General features: G+C 36.7%; 1 protein-coding gene across 1 annotated transcript in view; it reads left to right on the top strand.

Annotated features, from left to right (window-relative positions):
* Nucleotides 1-21883, top strand: part of ca16b (carbonic anhydrase XVI b) — a 97928-nt gene that overhangs the window by 48220 nt on the left and 27825 nt on the right. Inside the window, exons 3-7 of the mRNA XM_084127750.1 lie at nt 9463-9642; nt 12263-12411; nt 17941-18036; nt 20486-20552; nt 21390-21547. Of these exons, the coding sequence (XP_083983876.1) occupies nt 9463-9642; nt 12263-12411; nt 17941-18036; nt 20486-20552; nt 21390-21547 (650 nt within the window). The remainder of the gene's footprint in view (nt 1-9462; nt 9643-12262; nt 12412-17940; nt 18037-20485; nt 20553-21389; nt 21548-21883) is intronic.

Here is a 21883-nt window from a genome sequence, read left to right on the forward strand (position 1 = left end):
AACCTGGCTTAAACCAAATGATTATTTCGGTCTAAATGAGTCTACTCCATCTGGATACTCCTATAAGCATGAGCCCCGTCTGATTGGTCGTGGCGGCGGTGTTGCAACAATCTATAGAGATATTCTCAATGTTACTCAGAAAACGGGTTATAAGTTTATTTCGTTTGAAGTACTTGTACAAAATGTTACGCTCTTAGATGTTAGAAAAAAATCCATATTATCTTTAGCCTTGGCTACCGTATATAGACCGCCTGGGCCTTACGCTGATTTCCTAAAAGAGTTTGCAGATTTTCTCTCAGATCTATTGGTCAATGTCGATAAAGCATTAATTGTTGGAGATTTTAACATACACGTAGATAATTCAAATGATGCGTTAGGGGCTGCGTTTATAGATTTATTAAATTCCTTTGGGGTCAAGCAAAACGTCACCGGACCAACTCATCGTCTTAATCATACACTCGATTTAATTATATCATATGGAACCGATCCAACTGATATAGATATCATTCCACAAAGTGATGATGTCACTGACCATTACTTGGTAACTTGCATATTACGTACTGCTGTAATATGTCATGCTGCGCTGCGTTATCGACCAGGCAGATCAATCCTTCCATCCACCATAGATAATTTCTCAAATTGTTTATCTAATCTGTCTCAGCTGCTGCCTGAACCCAAACAAACAGATGAACTAGAAGAACTAACTAGCACTATGAGCACCATTCTCTCTAGAACATTGGATGTTGTTGCACCCATTAAATTAAAAAAGGTCAGAGAGAAAATTAAAGCACCATGGTACAATAATACTACGCATGTTCTAAAGAGAGAAACCCGTAATTTAGAGCGTAAATGGAAACAAACTAATTTAGAGGTCTTTAGAATCGCGTGGAAAGACAGTATGTCACGTTATAAAAAGGCCCTAAAAGCGGCCAGGGCTGAGCACCTCCGCAAACTAATAGAAAATAACCAAAACAATCCAAGGTTTTTATTTAACACCGTGGCTAGACTAACAAATAAACAGACGTCACCCGAACAAAATATCCCGTTACAGTTTAGTAGTAATGATTTCATGAACTTTTCACTGAAAAAATAGAAAACATCAGAACCACAATTGTAAACGTTCAATCCTCAATCGCGCCTTATAATTCAGCCTCAATTATCCCCCCGCAAGAACAATTACAGTGCTTTACAACTATAGAACAAAAAGAGTTAAATAAACTTATCACTTCATCTAAAACAACAACATGTTTATTAGATCCTATACCAACTAAACTACTGAAAGAAGTGTTACCTGTAGTGGAAGAGCCTCTCCTCAATATTATTAACTCATCTTTATCTTTAGGTCATGTTCCAAGAACATTTAAACTGGCAGTTATAAAACCTCACATTAAGAAACCACAATTAGATCATAATAATCTAGCAAATTATAGACCCATTTCAAATCTTCCATTTATGTCTAAAATACTAGAAAAAGTGTCCGCTCAACTGGGCTCTTTCTTGCAAGAAAATGATATCTATGAAAAGTTTCAGTCAGGATTCAGGCCGCATCATAGCACTGAAACTGCGCTCGTTAAAATCACAAATGATTTACTTTTAGCTTCTGACCAAGGCTGTATCTCAATACTAGTTTTACTTGATCTAAGTGCTGCGTTCGATACTATAGATCACACAATACTCTTAGATCGACTACAAAATTATACTGGTGTTCAAGGACAAGCATTAAGCTGGTTTAGATCATACTTATCTGACCGCTACCATTTTGTCTATTTGAATGGAGAAAAATCAATCATAACTTCAGTAAACTATGGAGTGCCACAGGGATCTGTGTTGGGCCCTCTATTATTCTCAATATATATGATGCCACTTGGAAATATTATAAGGAAACATGGAATTAGTTTCCATTGTTATGCTGATGACACTCAAATATATATTTCATCACGGCCGGATGAAAACGCTAAATTACCCAAATTGACAGAGTGTGTTAAAGATATAAAAGATTAGATGACGCGTCATTTTCTTTTATTAAATCCAGACAAGACAGAGGTAATACTTATCGGTTCAAAAAACCGCCCACAGAACCTCTCACAATACAACTTTGACATCGTAGGATGTCCTGTTACTTTATCCTCTACAGTAAAAGACCTGGGTGTTATACTCGATTGTAACCTGTCTTTTGAAAATCATATTTCATATGTTACAAAAACAGCCTTTTTCCACCTTAGAAACATTGCTAAGCTACGTAATATGCTATCAGTTTCTGATGCAGAAAAGTTAGTTCATGCATTCATGACCTCGAGACTAGATTACTGTAATGCTTTATTAGCTGGTTGTCCTGCATCCTCAATAAACAAGCTACAGTTAGTCCAAAATGCAGCCGCTAGAGTTCTTACTAGATCAAGAAAATATGATCATATAACACCGATTTTATCATCACTACATTGGTTACCTATAAAGTTCCGTATTAATTACAAGGTATTGCTACTGACTTATAAAGCCCTAAACGGCTTAGCTCCAGTCTATTTAACGGATCTTCTATCGCCCTATAATCCATCGCGCTCTTTAAGATCAATAAATTCGAGGCTTTTGGTCATACCTAGGATATCCAGATCAACCAAAGGAGGGAGAGCATTTTCACATTTGGCTCCGAAACTCTGGATTAGTCTTTCTATGATACTGTTCGTTGCTCGGACTCGCTCTCCCAGTTTAAAACTAGATTAAAGACGCATCTTTTCGGCCAGGCATTCATATAATATTTTTAATCATACAGTTCAAACTACAATCCGGCCTCTAGTTCATAAATGCCAGAGGAGAACTGGCCCCCGACTGAGCCTGGGTTCTCCCAAGGTTTTTTTTTCTCCATTAGGTCACCTGATGGAGTTTTAGGACACCATTAGGTCACTTCATGGAGTTTTTTCGGTTCCTTGCCACTGTTGCCTTTGGCTTGCTCAGTTGGGGATATTTTGGGGATATTTAATTTTATTTTATCAATCAATAAATTCCACTAGAAACAAACCTTGTTGTATTATTTTATTTTAATTTAATACTGTGAAGCTGCTTTGATACAATCTGTATTGTGAAAAGCGCTATACAAATATACTTGATTTGATTTGATTTGATATATATATATATATATATATATATATATATATATATATGTATATGTATATGTATATGTATATGTATATGTATGTATGTATGTATGTATACAGTGTATATATATATAAGCTGCTTCTGTCACCAAAACAAATTCCTTGTATGTGCAAACATACTTGGCTGTAAAGCTATTTCTGATTCAGAAACAAAGTTTCAGCTTCATGTTTTTGTAAAGTTAGATCACTTTTTAGGGAGCCCTTCTTTACAGGGAGCCCACTCCAAAAAAAAGATGCTAAATGTCTCCTGAAATTGAGCAAAATTCTGCTAGAGCAAAGAGCATCTAACCAAAATGTAAAATAGAAAAAAAATGAAAAAGTAATTGAATATGGCAGGTCAAATCAAACCCATCTGAATTCCAATTGCCATCTTTTCATGAGACCATTATCTCAGAAATGCACTTACTTTTTTTCATCAGCGATTTGATATTTAGAGGCGTTTGCTAAGGCAAGCATTAGTATTGTAAAGGTCTAAAGGCCAGACTATTATAGAGTGTTTTTTTACCACCCTAGCAACCGCATAGTAACATGCTAACAACCGCTCAGAATACATTAGCAATCTTATAGCAAACAACTTTGTGGCGGTGAGTTTTGCAGGGTCAAGCATTTTTCTTCTAATCTAGTTATGTAATTTATTTAATGGTGTTGCTTGTTAAATAAGACATTATTTATGTTAAATAGATGATGATCAGATGTAATTTTATATTAATGAAGAAATTCAGATAGTTCCAAAGAGGGTTTAAATTTTCTTCCATTTGTAAATGTGTTGTCAATGTTGAATTTGCATTTAGGGCCCTGTATTGCATCATTAGTATTTTTACACTATGCAATCCCACATGCCCTGCATTCATTCATAAATGGAGGCCTTATGGCAACACAAACAGCATAATAATCATAAATGTGTTTTTATGCCAGCTTCTGTCATCAATAAAATAAGTTACACATAGCCACTTCATGTTTGAATCCCCCATTGTTTACAATTAAAGTTTAATTGAAAAAAAATTCAGATGATGATATAGTTGTGTATCTCTGCATTGCCAGGCTTGAGATGGAAGGGAGAAAAATGCTGTATCGTTCTCATTATCATTATCTCGCTCCTCCTGTCTCTTTCTGGAAATCAGATCACGCAGAATTAATCCAATTAGTGTCTCTGTTAATTAGCCTGCTATTCCAAGACTGATATATAAATTAGAGCTTTCAAATTGTTTGGTGAGATTGTTCTGAACACTAATTAAAATGCAGTGTGAATTATATGAATTGGCAGGACATAAAAGATGAGTTATTTCTTGGCGGAATGAAAGAAGGAAGTTAGGAAAGCGTCAGATTTAGTACACAGCTACATTATTGCAAGTAGTTCAAGTCGCCCATCGAATCTGCAGCAGTCTTTCATGTAGATGAGGCTGTTATAGGTTTATTGATATTTCTGTTATATAAAGAAAGGCCATGATGAGTGTAATGGCTGATAAACGGTAATATATCTGGAAAGGATGATGCGTCGTACAAGATGTAATTATCCAAGTCAATTCATTCTGCTATTATATTTATATATTGCTGCATAAAATTGTGTTATAAAGGAAATCCATGCATTTGATAGAGTAAAAGGCGTCAACAAAGACTTTCTACATGAGGTGAACTGTATGGACTAGCCACACCTGTATATATCATGGCTTATTTGATGCAAAATCACATTTAAATTCAGCCAAATCTTAAGCAGGTGGAGCACCAATAAGAGCGAAAGTATTGCAGCGTAATTGCATCTCTCAGGCATCTGTTTGAAAATACACATATGTAGTGCATGGCGCCTCAACTGCCTTGATGTTGGAGTGTCATTGAAAAATTCAAAAGGGCTTTGAGGCATATAATATCTTCTTATGATCCATACTGATGCCCTTAAATGCTTTGAAATGTATTCCAACAGAAATTCTCAACAATCAATGAATGGTAATGAAACCATTAGACCATAATTCATTCATTTACTCTGAGAGTGAGTATAAAAGCACCATAAAGTCTCTTCTGTAGCTCTGAAATGTAATTCACGCTGATATACAATTATATGGGTTTGGAACAGACTGACGGCAGAAGGTCTGGACTCCATAGCAGCTTTCATTGGCCAAGGACTGCCCAGAGGCCGTCTGACTGACATGTAAAGCAACCAATCACAGTTCATGTTGTTCCATATCATGCTTAGGGGTGTGAAAATGTAACATCAATGTCCCTACAATAACAAACCGGTGTGTAAAACTCTTGTACGTATTTCAAAGAGTCTATGCCGCAAACTTTACATACTTCACATACTTTTGAATATCCAGCATTTAATTGATCCTGATAAGCTCTCTTTGTCACAGTAGTAAACATGGCAGCTTTCTTCTTCCATGAGGGGGTTTGGCATCACGACGTCTTTGTATCGGACCGTTAAACAACGCAACACGCACGTCTCCCGGAAATCCTGTAGAATTCAACCAATCAGATAACGTCTTTGAAAATCCTGAAGTGTTTCCAGTTAAGTGTGCCATATGCATCAGACGTTCAGCCAGCGGTCCGTGGGCGTTACGTCAGAGGCTGAGACTCGGTTTGGAACAACATAAGAGTAAATAATGGCATACTTCCTTAAAAGGAATAGTTCGAGCCAAAATTCTAATGTTCTGTCATTATTCACTCACCCTCATGTTGTTCCAAACTTGTATGACTTTCTACTGTGGAGAACAGTTTTCAACTGTATTTGTCCATATAACGAAAGACATGAAGGTGAGTAAATGATGACAGAATTTCAAGTCCTATTAATTATCTCCTCTGACATTTTTTCTCAGTCTTTGAAGAAGAGTTGATAGGTTTCGTCTTTTTGTCGGTGAAAATTTGTTGCGTTTGCAAGAGCAAGACACAGGAAGACACTACAAAACTGTCAGCTATCACCTTCCTTCAACACATCTCTCACTGTGATGTGATGAAAGCTGTTGCATCTTGCAACTCGTGAGGCACGTTGTCTGTGGTGACCGGACGTCAGATATGTATATGGTCCTTACGGATGAACAAAGTGTTGAAATGAAGGAGACGCTGAGTGACTTTTAAAAGAGTGTGATCCGTCGATCACCCTGGCAGGGTGGATGTAGTGTCACTGACACAATTGAAGATGCAGAGAAAGCCAATTGTTTAGTCTGTGACACAGAGAGATTAAATGGTTCAATGAAGATTTGTGGACTGTCAGTTAGATGGAAGGGGACGGCGTGCAGGAAATACCGTAGACCGATCGCTTAGGATGAGAACAGCGTCTTGGTCTTTTCACAAAGGAACCCAGATGACTAATTAATTAGGAGATCAGAGAGCAGAGGGAATTCGTTTCGGCTTTGCACAGGTGTTTTAAATCTATTTTAGAGAAGATGGTGTCCTGCATTGCTGTGGGGGGCTTATGTCAAAGAAGGCTGAATCTGGACGGGAAAATGAGTATTCCAGGTGAAGTGTCTTTGTGTAGATATCCAACCCCTGCTGGGACAGAAACCGACAGCTGGTTTGGGACACGCCGTGCTAGCACTTAACAAATCAGAATAGAGGAGTCTGGCCCACGGAGAAATCAGTGGGGAGGTGGAAAGGGGTAATCCAGCATTCATCTAAGATTCCTATTAGCACCAAGAAAATGGGTGGAAAATGCAAGTTGGCTGACTGTGATCTGAGCTGCCTGCCTAAAAGCATAGACACAGAACCCTGAGGAGATACAATGAAAGCCAAGATAACCCTCAGAATGCGTTTAATTGGCCTGTGACATTGGGGAAAAAACAGCATCAGATTGTAGCATCAATTCATCGTTTTGGACATGGACAGCCGTGTTGTCAGAATGCAAAAATATTCACAACTGAGAAACCAGTTGCTTTGCCGTCGCTTCAAAATTTATGTCAATTAGCAGAGCTCCGAGGAGAGTTCCGCGCTGTAGCGGTGGGCCAAGATCTTTGAAATGACCTACTTGTCCCCTCATTAATTGGGTAAGAGGAGTAACCTTTCCTTTAAAGAGGAGAACCGTGACTTCTTCTGTCCCAATGGAAAGTGATCTGACCTTAATCTGTCAGATGGAAAAGAGAGCTCCGCCATTCTCTCGTGGTCTCAGTGTTCCTGTTTCAGAGACCTAGGTGTTGAAATTGGTCAGGGCATCTCAGTTTTCTGTCTTCGATTGCTTGGTCCACTAGCATCGAGCAATATTGGGTGTTTCATTATATTATATTATATTATATTAGATTAGATTAGATTAGATTAGATTAGATTAGATTAATCTGTACATTAGGCACATTTGCATATCTGTACATTTAGGCATAATTCAGTGACTCTTTCTACAGGTCACAGCTATACACCAGTAGGTGTTGACAAATGACTTTTTATGAGTGAATCATTGAGTCATTCAGTCAACCATTTTGATTTGTTCAAAAGCACAGATTCATTCAGGAATGCAACAAGTGACTGTCAATGAGTGAGTCACTGAATTAGGGATGTGTGAAACTAGCCGACTAGTCGATTAAATGATACTGCTGTTGCTAGTCAACTTTGCACATTTAACATTTGCTTTATATCTTTACAAAGGCTATGTTTAAATTACCATCATCTGGCAATATTGGTGTCTAAAATGTAAGGTACTCGATATTAACTTCTTTTTTCTGGTTTCTGTTTGTAGAAAAGCAGTAAAGTAGACAACTAGAGCTTTTTCTGTGGACACGAGTCAATTTGACAGCGTTTGGTGTGTTTGGTTGGTGTGAAAGCGGATTTCCGTACTCTACTTTGCACCAACAACCCACACCAGTCAAACAAACCAAACATTGTCAAACTGATTCGTGTCCACAGCAAAACCCTAGAGTGAAAGCACCCTCAGAATATCATCGGGATTTCATACAGTATATAGACAAGGAAATGAAGCATGACTGAGCTCAGTTGGGAGTCGACAGACTTTTAGCACAGAACATTAGAGAGAACATTATTCTTGACACCACGATCAGACCCTCAAGCCCGAGGGCAAATCTGATGTGCTGCTGTCTTTGAACCTATGACATAAAATACTTTGGTTACTAAAATTTTTTGACTGTGCATTTGATTTATCATCATGGATTGACACGGGTCATTGTGTACACGAGATAGCGTTGTGGTGGCAACCATGCACCTTTTAGACCAATCCAGTGAGGCTTTTCACCTCTCCTCCTCCCACTTTCCACTATCTAGGCTGGTAAGAATCTCAGCAAGAGCAGTCCTGATGATGAAATTATAGTGGTTAGTTAAATTTCATACCTTTTTGTTATGTATTCAGGTTGCCATAGCAAAGTCTATTTAATCTGACTCTGGAGAAGCCGGTCCTAAACTTGGAGTGATTAGCTTCAGGCTCCACACTGGTCTTCTGAAATTATAATAACATATTGTCGTGTACATTTGTCCTGGCAGGAACCTGAAAAATTGTGATTAAAATTACAGTTCTCCTTAGGAGTTTTCCTTTACTTCCTTAAGATAGTTTGCTCTTGTTAAAGAGCAAAGCCATTGTTTTTACTGCTCTTAAGAATCCCATCCATACATATAGCTGTTTACCACAACCCTCTAAATGTCACAGATTATTATTCATATACTGTGTGGGAGACTTAATTTGAAGCGCAAAGCATTAACCATTAGGAGGCAATTTAAATACACCACTTTGACATGGACTCTGATATGTCTGCCACCACTGGTAATGAAACCATTCATCAGTTTAGCACTGCATTTTTGCAGAACATGCGTGTTCATAATTCTCTGTCTTAGGCCAACACAGATGGCTGATGAGCAGCAAATGATAGCTCAACAACATTATGAGAAAAAGTTTGCATTGCATTTGTGTTTTGCTAATTCTGATTTACATTGCAAATGTGTACTTTTCCTCAACTGGTAGACAGAGATGAGTCAATGTTTAGTCAACAGAGGAATTTAATTCTGTCCTGATGCATGACATGATCCACTCTGTCTAAAACTATTTTAAACAGCATTTTGCACATTCATTTTTACACAAAAATAAATGTTTTTTATTTTAAATGATTATGCATGCTATTTTTATTGATTGAGAAGCCTCATGCTAACTGAGAGATTACATGAAATATTTGTGCTTTTAAAAATTAATTTGCCACACCACAGGACCTTTTAAAATGAACTAGTGAAGGAAAAATGTGATTTAAAAAGGTCAAAAAAATGCACTTAAGGTTAATTTGCATACTGATGGTGTGTAATTTGAGCACATTTGAGGTTGCTTTTAAGCATTTGCCAATGAATAAATGTAATGCAAATGTATTGAAGAGTTTCTTGTTCATTGTTCCATATCCTTTCGCAGGCACCTACGGACCACGGAGATGGGCCTCCGCTTATCCAGAATGTGGGCAAAGGAATCAGTCTCCAGTGGACATCCTAGATCAAGACACCCGAGTCTCTCAGGAGTGCCAGGAGCTCACCTTGGATGGCTTTGAAACCAAGTCATCAAACAGGACTACCATGAAGAACACAGGCAAAACAGGTTAATCAACGAATTTAACTTTTAACAATCCTCATCTGCTCTCATTTCAGAACTTGGACCATCATTCCACTCTTAGCTTAAGGCCACTTCAATTTTTTAAATGTTTCCAAATAATTGCACTGTAAGAAACATGTAGATGTTGAAAGGTTTCCATCATGACACTCCGTTGCATCAGGCTTTAGGGAGTTTGAAAGTCATAGACCAAGCAAATATCAGACATGCTGTACACAGTCTAACGCCACCCTCAGTAAGTTCCTATAAGATCACCCTGGATTGTGTTATGATGGCTGAACATCTGTTGTGGATGTGGAAATCTGAGCAGCATTATTTACAGCAATTTTTTTGAAGACTTGAACTACCATTCAAAAGTTTGAGGTTGCTAAGATTATTTTTGTTTTTTGAAAGAAGTCTCTTATGCTCACCAAGGCTGCATTTATTTGATCAAATATACAGTAAAAACAAGTTTTCTGAATTAATATTACAATTTTAAATAACTGTTTGATATTTTGATATAAAACTGAATTTTCAGCATCAATACTCCAGTTTTCAGTGTCACATGATCCTTCAGAAATCATTGTAATATGTTGATTTGATTTCTTATTATTATCATGGTTGTGCTGCTTAATATTTTTGTGGAAACCATGATACACTTTTTAGGATTATTTGGTGAATAGAAAGTTCAAAAGAACTGCATTTATTTGAACAATGTAAAAGTCTTTACTGTCACTTTTGATCAGTTGATCATGCATCCTTGCTGAATATAATATGAATTTCTTAAAAATAAAAAAAATAAAAATCCCCAAACGTTTGAACAGTGGTGTAATGTGGTGTATCACTAATATGACCAAAATATTTAAAAAAAAATCTGAAATATTATTTTCAAAATATTTATTATTTCTGAATGTTCTCCATTTTCCTAAGAATTCTTAGTGGCCATAAATATTCTTATTAAGTCCCCCACAACTTATCTACCACCATTTACATTTTGCATTTTTGCACTAGTTTGTAGGGAAATCAAATCACCCACTTTGGCCTACAAATCTAAAACTAAACAAGGATGGCTGATGAAACAGCATACTTTTCAAATGATGCATTCTGCTGGTTTTAATTAGTAGTGATATTGAGAATGGCACACTCCAAGAGCGCTATATTTACTTGAGAAGGTTTTTGGGAATGCTCGCCAAGACCATCAACTCGTTGTGGCATAATTACCATAGACCTACTGTTTACAGAGCACAACATTAGATCCTTTAAAACCCCAGCATCACGGGATTGAAATCGTGTTGGAGGGTTGGAGTGTGGGGACCCCCTCGGTTGAAAACACGTTTATTGCGATCACCCTCGGATGAAATTGCAGGGTCCCCCTAAGGCTGGAGGCCCCTAGAACCTTCACCAACTTCCGCCCCGCTAACAACGGCCTTGCGAGGAAACCCTCCTGAGTACCACGGGTCTTTAGCCCAGTGTGTGCATACAGCGATGTTTGTGGATTCACCAAAAGACCCTATCTCTCCACAAACATTTATCATATCCCACTGAATCAGTTTGTTTACTCGCATCCCAACACTTCAGTTTACTTAAGAATTAAACACAGATCTCCACACGAGAGCTTCTGTGACGTGAGATGTCTTCACGTAGTTCCTTGCAGTTCAGCCTAGTTTCTTTTGATCACGCTTCTCGTTCTAATGGAGTATGTGGCTGAGCTGCAAAACTTTTCGTCCAGTTTAACATGGTACGATGTGATTAAGGGCCAGATTTACCTAACAGGGCAAATTAGCGTGAGAGCGCAATCCCATAAAAGTGCAGATGGGGGTGAAAAGTTCTGCTCGTGATCTACTGACGACGCGCAAATTTAAGAACACAGACGCAGCCGTATCATTTCATAATGACCAACGGAATCTACCAAGAGCCGGTAAAATTAACGTCTGGTTTGGGTGATAAATAAGGGAGCAAATACCAGTAAATTGACTAGTGCAAACCATTGGAAATCACCTTGCATATAATGCATAGGATTTATTTGCTGCAGACAGTGCTCCTATTTGATTCCATCAGTTTACTGTCTCTACTTACAGTTGAATGGATTCAGATGTTCAGAATGTTTTAAAACGTCACCGAGTTTGACCAAGTTTATTAATTGGCATTGGAAAACCAAGTGTATGAAGTAGTTATCCTGTTTCTGCAGAGTCTACCCAGCAGAAGCAATGGAATATATTTCAATTTGTTTACCAATCCAGGCTTTAAAGAGTCAAGAGGTCGACTCTTAATGCGGTATAATGTGACGGTCTGTGCCAGGAGAGCCTATGGAGCTCATTTTGATTTGTCCGCTCTGGCCTGCAAAGTGCACACTCAGTTTCTTTTGCATCATTATTTGTTTTAAAGGTCCTTTGTCAACATAAAAAAGACAAAATTCCCCTAGAGCATTTTTACAGTCTGAAGAAAAGCAGGGTTTTAAAATGTGTATATATATCTGAATGCATTATTTGTTGTTGAATTACACAGCTTAAAAAGCTGTACATATACTTGGTTGCCTTAGTTTTACATACAATGGCTAATTTAATTTGAAGTAAATATTTATTTTAAGAGTGTTTAACTCCCTAATCTTGTCTTGTTTTCTTCATCACAGTGTCTATAGCTCTGAGGAATGATTATTTTGTGAGAGGGGCCGGCCTACCTGGACGCTTCAAAGCAGAGAAGGTGGAGTTTCACTGGGGCAGCACCAATGGGTCGGCTGGTTCTGAACACAGTGTCAATGGAAAGAAGTTTCCAGTAGAGGTGAGTAAGTCACATTATGTCTATAATACAGAGTTCATGAACTAGGGCTGGGTGATATGGGCCAAAAAATTATCACAATAAAATGTTTCATATCAGTCGATATTGATAATTATCACAATAAATGTCAAATTTTTATTTCTTTCAAGTTTAAAGGCAGATTTTTGTCTCCTGAGTGAAAGTTGTAAAAACCAATGGAAGCTTGTTTCCGCCACAGAATAAAAAATAAAAAAGGTAATTGCGACTTTTTGTCTCACAATTCTGACTTTTTTTCTCGCAATTGTGAGTTTACATTACATCTGAGAACACATTTCAAATTACTCATACATTTAATGTATATAGTAATAGTATAAAACAATTCAATATGAATATCCCACATTTCTGCCACAATCCAATGGTTTCAGTTAGTGCTACTACTACAGTAAATTAATGGTAAGGAAAAAGCCTTCTAACTGTATCGTTGTGGCACAATGTTTCTCCTGTTTTCTGCGTAAGTGTTGTTGAGAATGTCAGCGCCGTTTCGTCTGGCTTTAAATTAGTTTAAATCACAAGGCATTTGATTTGTTGTTTGTATGGGAGAACTCTGCATGAAATGGAACACTTCTTACTGGATCTCACAATGATGTTTAGTGGGTACGAGATCGAGATGGTCAGCAAGAAAATGCATTGCTCTAAGCTCGTGTTGCGGTGTGTTTTGAGCCGAGCTGATGAATGTTCAGGGTGACGCGCAGTTCAAACGAGCAGCTCTGCTTCTTTTTTTTTTTTCGTTTGCCGTTTAATGTTTCTCATACCAGCTCGGCAGTCTGGAATATGCAGCTATAACGAAACCTGAGCAAAAGCTCAAATCTCTCATAGTCAAGACCTTTTGGCGAACATTTTTCATTAAGTAATCCATTAAGTAATCCATTAAGTAATCCATTAAGTAATGTTTCTTTACAAAACACAGTCTTTGTGAATAGTCCTTAAACCACTCACTTTCACATTTAAAAAATCTTATTAGGAATTGATTTTTAGATGAGTAGGATAACTTTACTAAATGTGTTTCTTTAAAAAAGTGTAAAGTTTTTCCTTAAAAAAGGATTCCACCTTGATTTGAGTAGGTTGAAAGTGGTGCACTAATCTGCACTAATTGAAGAGCCTCTCAATGAAACCGGCAGGGATCGATGTGTTTTATTGACTTGATGGTGCGACTGCTGCATTTCACAAAAGAGCAAAGATATTCTGCTTCCTTCTAATCTCATCTTTAAAATGATTTGAGTTCTGTGGCCGGTTGCATAAACTGCTTAGACTAGTCTTAAAGTAGTCATCTACATTTTTTGCTCTTTTTACTCCTAACTTTTTAAAGTCAGTTACATAAAATGGTAGATTGGTCTATTTGGAATTAGAAAAGTAAGACTGATTACCTTTGGTTAACTACTTGTTGGCAAAGTAGTTCTGAAGACAGAGTCCTAGCAAAGTTTATGCAACTGGCCCCTGCCTGGTTTTCTTCACCAGTTGATCTTGGTGTGTAAATGGACCAAATGTTTCCATTCAGGTTTATTTAAATTTGTAACAATTATTGTAATAATAAAACATAATAGATGAGTATATACACTGGTGGTTAAAAGTTTAGAATAATTAGGTTTTTTTTAATGTTTTTTTTTTAGAAAAGCCTCATGTTTACCAAGGCTGCATTTATTTGATGAACCATACAGTAAAAACAGTAATATTGTGAAATATCATTAAAATTTAAAATAAATAAATACAATGTATTCCTGTGATGGCAAAGCTGAATTTTCAGCATCATTACTCCAGTCTTTAGTGTCACATGATTTATTAGAAATCATTCTAATATGCTGATTAGCTAAAATAACTTTTATTCAACAAGGAGACATTAAATTGATTCAAGTGACATTTATAATGTTTAAAAAAAAAATCTTTTTTTTTTTTTTACTTAATTATTCCAAACTTTTAACCACCATTGTATTATTATTATTAATTGTATTGTAATATAATGTATATAAATATGAATAAAAATTAATAAATAATTATACAATTTTATTTATTTATTCTTATTCTTATTATCAGTTGTAGTAGTAGTAGTAGTAGTATTTTTTTAATGAATGAATTGTGTGGATGTGAGAAAAGAACCCTAGTGCTAATCTCAGTCAACAATGACGAAATGCCATAAATGTTTAATAAAGTATAATTCCTTTTGCATGCCTTACAGGGAACTGCTACTTGTTTTAATACAACCTTCCTGTTCAAAAAGTGCCTCATTTGCCTGGCAGATATTATTTTGCACAAGATTAGTATTAGCTCTTGATTGTAAACCTCGTCCATTTGGCCTTAAACACTGCATGCACATTGAAGTTCATTCACATTGAATTCTTCACATCGAAGAAAAAGCAACACTTTGTTTTTTTGTTTTTTGAGATTTCAGTGAAAATGGTGCATAGCCTGAGACTGGACGCACCACTGCATTCAAGTTTAATATTGTTATGCAATCACACATTATACACTGGAACATGTTAAGTCGAGTGTATGCTGTTTGCTGGCCTTTTTTCCCCGCACATGGTTTCTGTCCCATTTTGATTCATTAACTAAACGTGTTTTTGCTGTGCGTTACTCTCGGTCACCATAAACTCTGTATTGGTTCTTGGAGGAAGCTAATTGGCTAATGAGGTTTAGTGATTAATGAGTAATATATTTCCCCCTGTGAAGACACAATAAATGGACACCATTAAAGTCTGTGATTTAAAAGAGGCCTGAAGGAGACTGATTGGTTTTCATTAAAGACTTTGTTCTTTCTTCTCTTTATTAGCGAATTAATTCATTGTCCACCCCTTCTGACATTGTCTGGCCTTAATTACTTTGTTTGGGGGTTAGTTTTCTGTTGCCTTACTTTTGCCTGCAATTCTTTCGACGTGTCTGTTGCTTCGCCAAGGACATTGTACCTCTCTCCATTACAGAAAAAGCCCTTTATTTATTTTTTTCCATTTTTTATTTCAATGTTCGAACAAGGTCAGAATGTGTTCAAAGTAGAAACAAATACTAAATTCTGAGTCAAACTCTACTGGCTTTTATCCAAGATCTAGCAGTATTTCTTATCTATCATTACAGTGTCTACACAACAACAATTTAGAGGATGGGAAGGCGAAATCATTTGTATTCATCAGTCTAAGTTTGTTCGAAATTAGCTGGCACAGAAGTCAGACGACCTGGGCTGGATCCACCTCTCTGCCAGCACTTTCTCATTAGACGAATCGACTTCCCTCCATAAATCCCATTTTTACACAGAAATACAATTGATGTGTATCTACGCCGCTGGATAGCCGCTAAGCATTATCTAGCGATTTAAAACCCAAACACACTGAAGCCAGAGATTGGAGATGCATCCAATTATCTCTCGACGACTTCTGTTGACCTCTGGCTCAAGTCTAGCACAGTAAATTAAACTATGACGGCAATAGTGTTAATGTAATTTTTTGGCCTTTTTGCCACTTTTATTAGTGTTGCTTGCCAAAGCAAGCATCACCATTAGTATATGAATGAACTCTTAACCCTAAGAAATCAACTTTAGCACACACAGTTTTCATTACAGATGTTTACCCTGTAAAGCCTGAAATATGAAATAATAATCAGAAAAAAAAAGATTTTAATGGAAAAGTTAATTGAACCTTTAGAAAAAAAAAATATATATATATATATATATATATATATATATATATTAGGGATGCACTGATACCACTTTTTCCAGAACGAGTCAGAACAAAAAAAGAAATGTTTTTTTTCATTTCTAATTATGCTTGTTAAAATGTATTGTAGTAGCTACTTTTACTTTCACTGTTCAGTGAGGAAAAAACCACCTCGATTTTATTCAGAGGCCCAAAGAAAAAAAAAATGTGGTGCAGATGTTGTTAAAGAGAAATAATGCATATAAATATCAGTTGTCACTCTATATCTCCCAAAATATGTCTTAAGATTATATTCAAATGCTTAATCAAAGCTCTGCAGTTTTAATTGTGGGGGCCAAAACATATAATGCAGTGCAATACAATGATGATTGACAGATGTACAAATAAATGTTCCTCAAAAGCCTGATGTATCATATTTAATACTCACATTTAAAAAAAAAAAAAGTTGCTTCAGTCCAGAAAGTGTTCATCTTGAAATATCACTAACAATATAAAAGGTTTTTATAAGTTTATAAAAATCTTTAAAGACCTTTTACTCATTAAAGGCCTTTTACTTGCTAAAAAAAGAATTGTCAATCAAAGGGCTTGTAGAAGATTACAACAGGTGTTTTATCAAAGTTTTGATCATGTTGATAATTTAGAGGCCTTAGAAATTGTTTCAAATATGATACAGTAGGCTTTGTAGGGATAATCATATCTCAAATCGTGCAGCTTTTTATAGAGGAATGTGCTATGGCTTTTTAAGTGATCAGACTGCGTTTTTCATCTTGCTGATGATAAAACGAGTGAAAAAAATTCCTATCTAGGGACCAGAGTGTCAGTATGCAACCACACAGCATGTGTTAAAAAACCCCCAGAATGTTTTAGTAACCACATAACAACGTTATAGCATCTTTTACAGGGCCAATACTAAACCTGTAACCTGTTCTTAATGTAGTTTGTGTCATATTTTTTTACCATGCATATTTTACCATAGCTAATTTGGCTAGTTTCTAAGAGGTGAATATTGACTGGACACAACGCCTATTTTCCTATCCTAAATGTACTATTAAATGGCTAGCTGCGTTTTGTTATTGGCGTTTAGCGTTGTTTTCTCCTCTCCCGTCCGCAACCTTATCAAAAGAGACTGCCGCCCCATTAGTTGAAAGCTTGCTTTTTTTCCTACATGCACCATTAAATGACCAGGGACATGTGCTAAAGCAAAGTCTACAATATAAAATGTAGAAAGAAAAACATCGACGGGCAAATAGAGAGGCTGTCAGGAAATAAGCTCAATTGGAACGTGATTGTCATAGCGAGGTTTAATCTTATTCCCTGCATTTCAACGCTCTCTTTCACGATTGCTCAGCTGCTGCAAGCTTTGACACGCCATTCATCCCGCTTCCCTTTCTCTCCCTCTCTCTCTTTGTACGATCGTCCCTGTTTTTTCTGTAACAGTAGATTTAGCATTTATTTGACACTTTGTGCGTTTGTTCAGAGACAATGTTTAAGGCAACAAAGACATGTTGTTTATTGCGGCGCGCTGAGGGGATTTGGTTCTGAGGTTCACTTTCTTCCTAAATCCGTCCTCAGAGAGAGAGAGCGTATAATCCTTAGTTGTCTCCGATGTCAAAATGTGGAGTGATGAGAGAAGTAGGATATGACAGATATTCCATTATTGTGTGTGTGTGTGTGTGAAGATGAGAGGAATATCAATTCGTGAGGATTTGACAGCGTACTGTACCAATTTTGATATCACAATGCATTGTGTTTACTAAACAGGAAAGTCAAAGCAGAACATTAGTATGAGCCGTTTCATACCTTGTCAAATAAGAATTCTGTTATAAAACCCTGTTCCCTTCTTTTTGCCTCATAGATGCAGATTTATTTCTACAATTCAGATGACTTTGACAGTCTGAGCACTGCGATAAAGGAGAGACGAATCATCGCCGCCATGGCTGTCTTCTTTCAGGTGAAGATCTTCTTTGATTTTTTTGTTGTTGTTGCAATTTTCGAATGTTTACCAGCCTGTAAAATGGAGCTTTATAGCTCATGATACCTTCTCAAAGAAAGGGAGAAAGAGACTAAAATTGGTTTGGACCTATGTAGCCTCAGGGCCTATTTTCATCGTCAGCAACAGGTAGAAGAAAGCACAGACATTCTCTGCTGCCCTCTAGCCATCTTTCTCTTTTTTCTCACAGGAAAGTCTAGCTTCATAATAGAATAAACTTGCTCCTTCCTTTAGTTTCTAAAAGAATAATGACAGTCTAAGGGGCAAGGCATTGCAATAGGATATACATCAAATAAGCAGGACTAAACCTCTTCAGAAGTGTAGCTGTGAGACTGTAAGCGACTAGCACAAAAGTGGCCTACAAACCTTGTCTTTACAAAGGTTCATGCAGTCTTTCATCCATTCTGTCAGCACTGTCTGTACTTTCTTCTGCACTGGAAGCTCCTGTCACCAAGACAAATTCCTTGTGCGTGTTAACATACTTTGCAATAAAGCTCTTTCTAATTCTCATAAACCATTAAATGACAACCAAGAGGTCGATATTTGGCTGGTTAGCACGACATTTTATTAAAGTCTCCATGTGGTGAAAATCAAGCTTTTAATTTTGTTTATATGTCCATGTGGTGTTTTTAATATGGTTTAAGACAAACCATGTGCAAATTCATAAGTCAGCACCATTGCTGAGTATTTTCTCCTTAAAACTGCAGTGAACCAAAGACGTGGTTTGAAATCGCTGGTGTTTCTGACGTCACAAACTACCTTGTAACCAATCACGTCAACGTGAGCTCTGAGCTGGATCTCTGACCTGGTGTGAGTGAGTGGAGGCGGGACTGATTTGCATATTCATAGAACCGCGTATACTAAATGAGCCAATGGTGTAGAGTTACATTCAAGCTATTTAAAGGCTTGTTTAAATCAAGAAAAAAAAAATTAATATGTAATTTTGATAATCAAAATGAGTTTTATGGGATACAATTATTGACTGCAGGGGGACTTTACATTTTTAATTTATGAGTATATTAGTGAAATTATTGTGGTTTATTCTGCAGATTTTCCAGAAAAATCTGCATACTTTGTGTTTTCGGCACTGATTCCATCTGGACCTGCATAATGAGACATATATCCATCTAGAAAAGTAGTCCGATTACTGAAAGGATGATTTAGACAACTTTACAGCTCAAATAACAAATTTTGTTTAAACTGCCATTCAAGATTTGGGGTTTGTAAGATTCATTTTTTTAATGGAAACCGTGATACATTTTTCTCATGTTTATTTGATAAATTGAAAGTTGAAAATAACAGCATTTATTTGAAATAGAAATCTTTTGTAACATTATAAATGTCTTTACTGTCACTTTTGATCAATTTAATGCAAATAAAAAAGATGAATTTCTGTCAACGAAGTCTTACTGACTTTTGAACTACGGTAGTGTAGAATAATTAATTTAAGTGCTTTAATACAAATACAAGCTTAACATTTTTTTGTTTGTTTGCTTTTACAAACTGAGGGACGAGTTGAAGGAAGTGACATCACAGAGCAAAAACACATACAATAGAGCTCTTACCAGCACCGTGTCTCCTATATTGGTTTATTTTTTACTTTTCCTTCTCTTTCAACTGTGACGAATGTTCTTATCAAGGGTGAAAATGTCACAAATTTCACGGTTTTCCTAATGAGCCAAAAAAAAGAAGATTTGTGGTGCCATAGCTTTAGTATTCAGGGATGTCATATGAATATATAGAGAAAAACAGGCTTAGCAGGTCAGCGTGAGGATCCGTGAAAATAATATAAGCTTTTTTGCCACGCAGCGCCACATTCATTCCCACTTCATTCACTAACATGCTTCGCACACTCTCATACAATATGTTTTCACACACCTTAACTAATGTGACAGAGCTATTCTTCACGCTGAAAGTAGAACGCAGGTGTGTCCTATGTTTATCCATTGCCAAACGGTGAAAGAATAACCTACGTCGATGGACTTAAACATATTCGCCCACATGTGACAGCGTTATGGCTTACCGCTATTAGTGCTTAGACGAATGGTGTCATATGGAGTGTGACATGTCCGTTCCTGGGGGTTTTATATAGTTAATCGATGTGGAGCTCCGGTATTGGTGGTTCCCTTGGGCTCTTTTATTCCCACCTAGTTCAACCAAATGAATCCTCAGAGAGCACAAGTGAGTATATTTCATCTCTGACCTGAATGAGCTTCTCCATCAACCTGAATAAAAGGTGCTTATGTCAGCATGCTCTAGTTTTTAATGTTGCATAAGCAGCGAAAACGGGAAACTCGTGTTCGATAATAGTTGGATTTAATTTACCCCGTCTTTTTTGTGTTTCTTGAACATAGAGAGGGAAACGGAATAATTGCTAATTTCATGTTGCGTTTGTCTGTGTTTCTCATAGGTGTCGAAGAAAGACAACATTGCAGCTGAGCCCATCATCTCAGGTCTTAAACGAGTGGTCCATCACGGTAAATGTAACCATATGAACAGCTTGCAGAGTGCACACCTATAATAAAATAAATAAATAAATAATACAAATTGAGCACTTTAGCTTCAGCGAAAAACATGTTTTTTATCAATAACCTTTTTCTGCTGTATAGTTCTTGTGTTGGTTGTGTGGCTCTTTGGAGATTAAAAATTGTCATATTGTTGCATTATAGCTTCTTCAGAACAACATATTGCTTCTAATAGAGGAAAAGTGAATATATTTTTTAGGTTATTTGAAGCGCATAGACGGTTTTGTAAAAGAACCATGAATTCCAAAAGGTTCCCTTGGTGGTCATATCATGAGAAATTTAGAATGATCTTTTCAGGATCAAGGATCAAGTTCAAGAGAAGTGTGCTATGAAAACACTACCGTTCAAAAGTTTGGGGTCGGTTTATAAAAAGAAGTGCTAATTTATTTGCTCAAATATACAGTAAAACAGTAATATTGTGAAATTTGGTGTCTTTACTAAATAAAAATGACACAAATGTAAACAAAATCTTACTGACCCCAAACTTTTGAATGGTAGAGTACCTGAAAATACTATTAAAAACTCCCTCTCAGTTCCTATAAGTTTAACACATATTCACATCTGTTGTTCAGAAACTTGGCCCTCCCAGTTACGATGGAAATAAAGAGAAAGCTGAACAGACATTATTATTTCTAAATACCAGAATAATTAAAAATAAGATAAATAAAATATCCACTAAAACTTGTGTGTACATGCCGCATCATCTTTTTGCCTCATAGTACTTCAATTTAGGTTTCATGAGATCTCGTTCAGTCTTTGAGCGAGTATTCTGTGTCTTTTATTAAACAGAGAAGGAAACAAACCTTGGTTCGTTCATACTGAAGGATCTATTGCCATCATCCTTGGGAAGTTATTACCGCTACACTGGCTCGCTCACGACACCTCCCTGCAGTAAGGTCGTGGAGTGGATCATCTTCAGTCGGCCCGTTCACCTGTCCTACCACCAGGTTGGTGAACACACACACACACATAATCATGCATACATGCACATCACATTCATTTGATCATGCATCACATCCAGCTGTGTGCACTATGCTTGAAATTGGCTCGTGTTTTTTTCTCCTGTATCATATTTGTACCATCTGCAAGTATGCACACAAACACGAATAGACAATATTACACTAGCAATGTGTCTCATCTGCTGTGTGTTCAAATGTTTCTGGAAATGAGACAGTGCAGAATATTTACTAAACAAATGAATGCATTCAATGCATTCACGTTACACTGTATAAATGGAAAAAAAAAATTCTATTCTATTCTATTTCTATTCTAGGGATGCAAAG

This window comes from Abramis brama, assembly GCF_963993115.1.
Source record: "Abramis brama genome assembly, chromosome: 11".
Classification (NCBI taxonomy): domain Eukaryota; kingdom Metazoa; phylum Chordata; class Actinopteri; order Cypriniformes; family Leuciscidae; genus Abramis; species Abramis brama.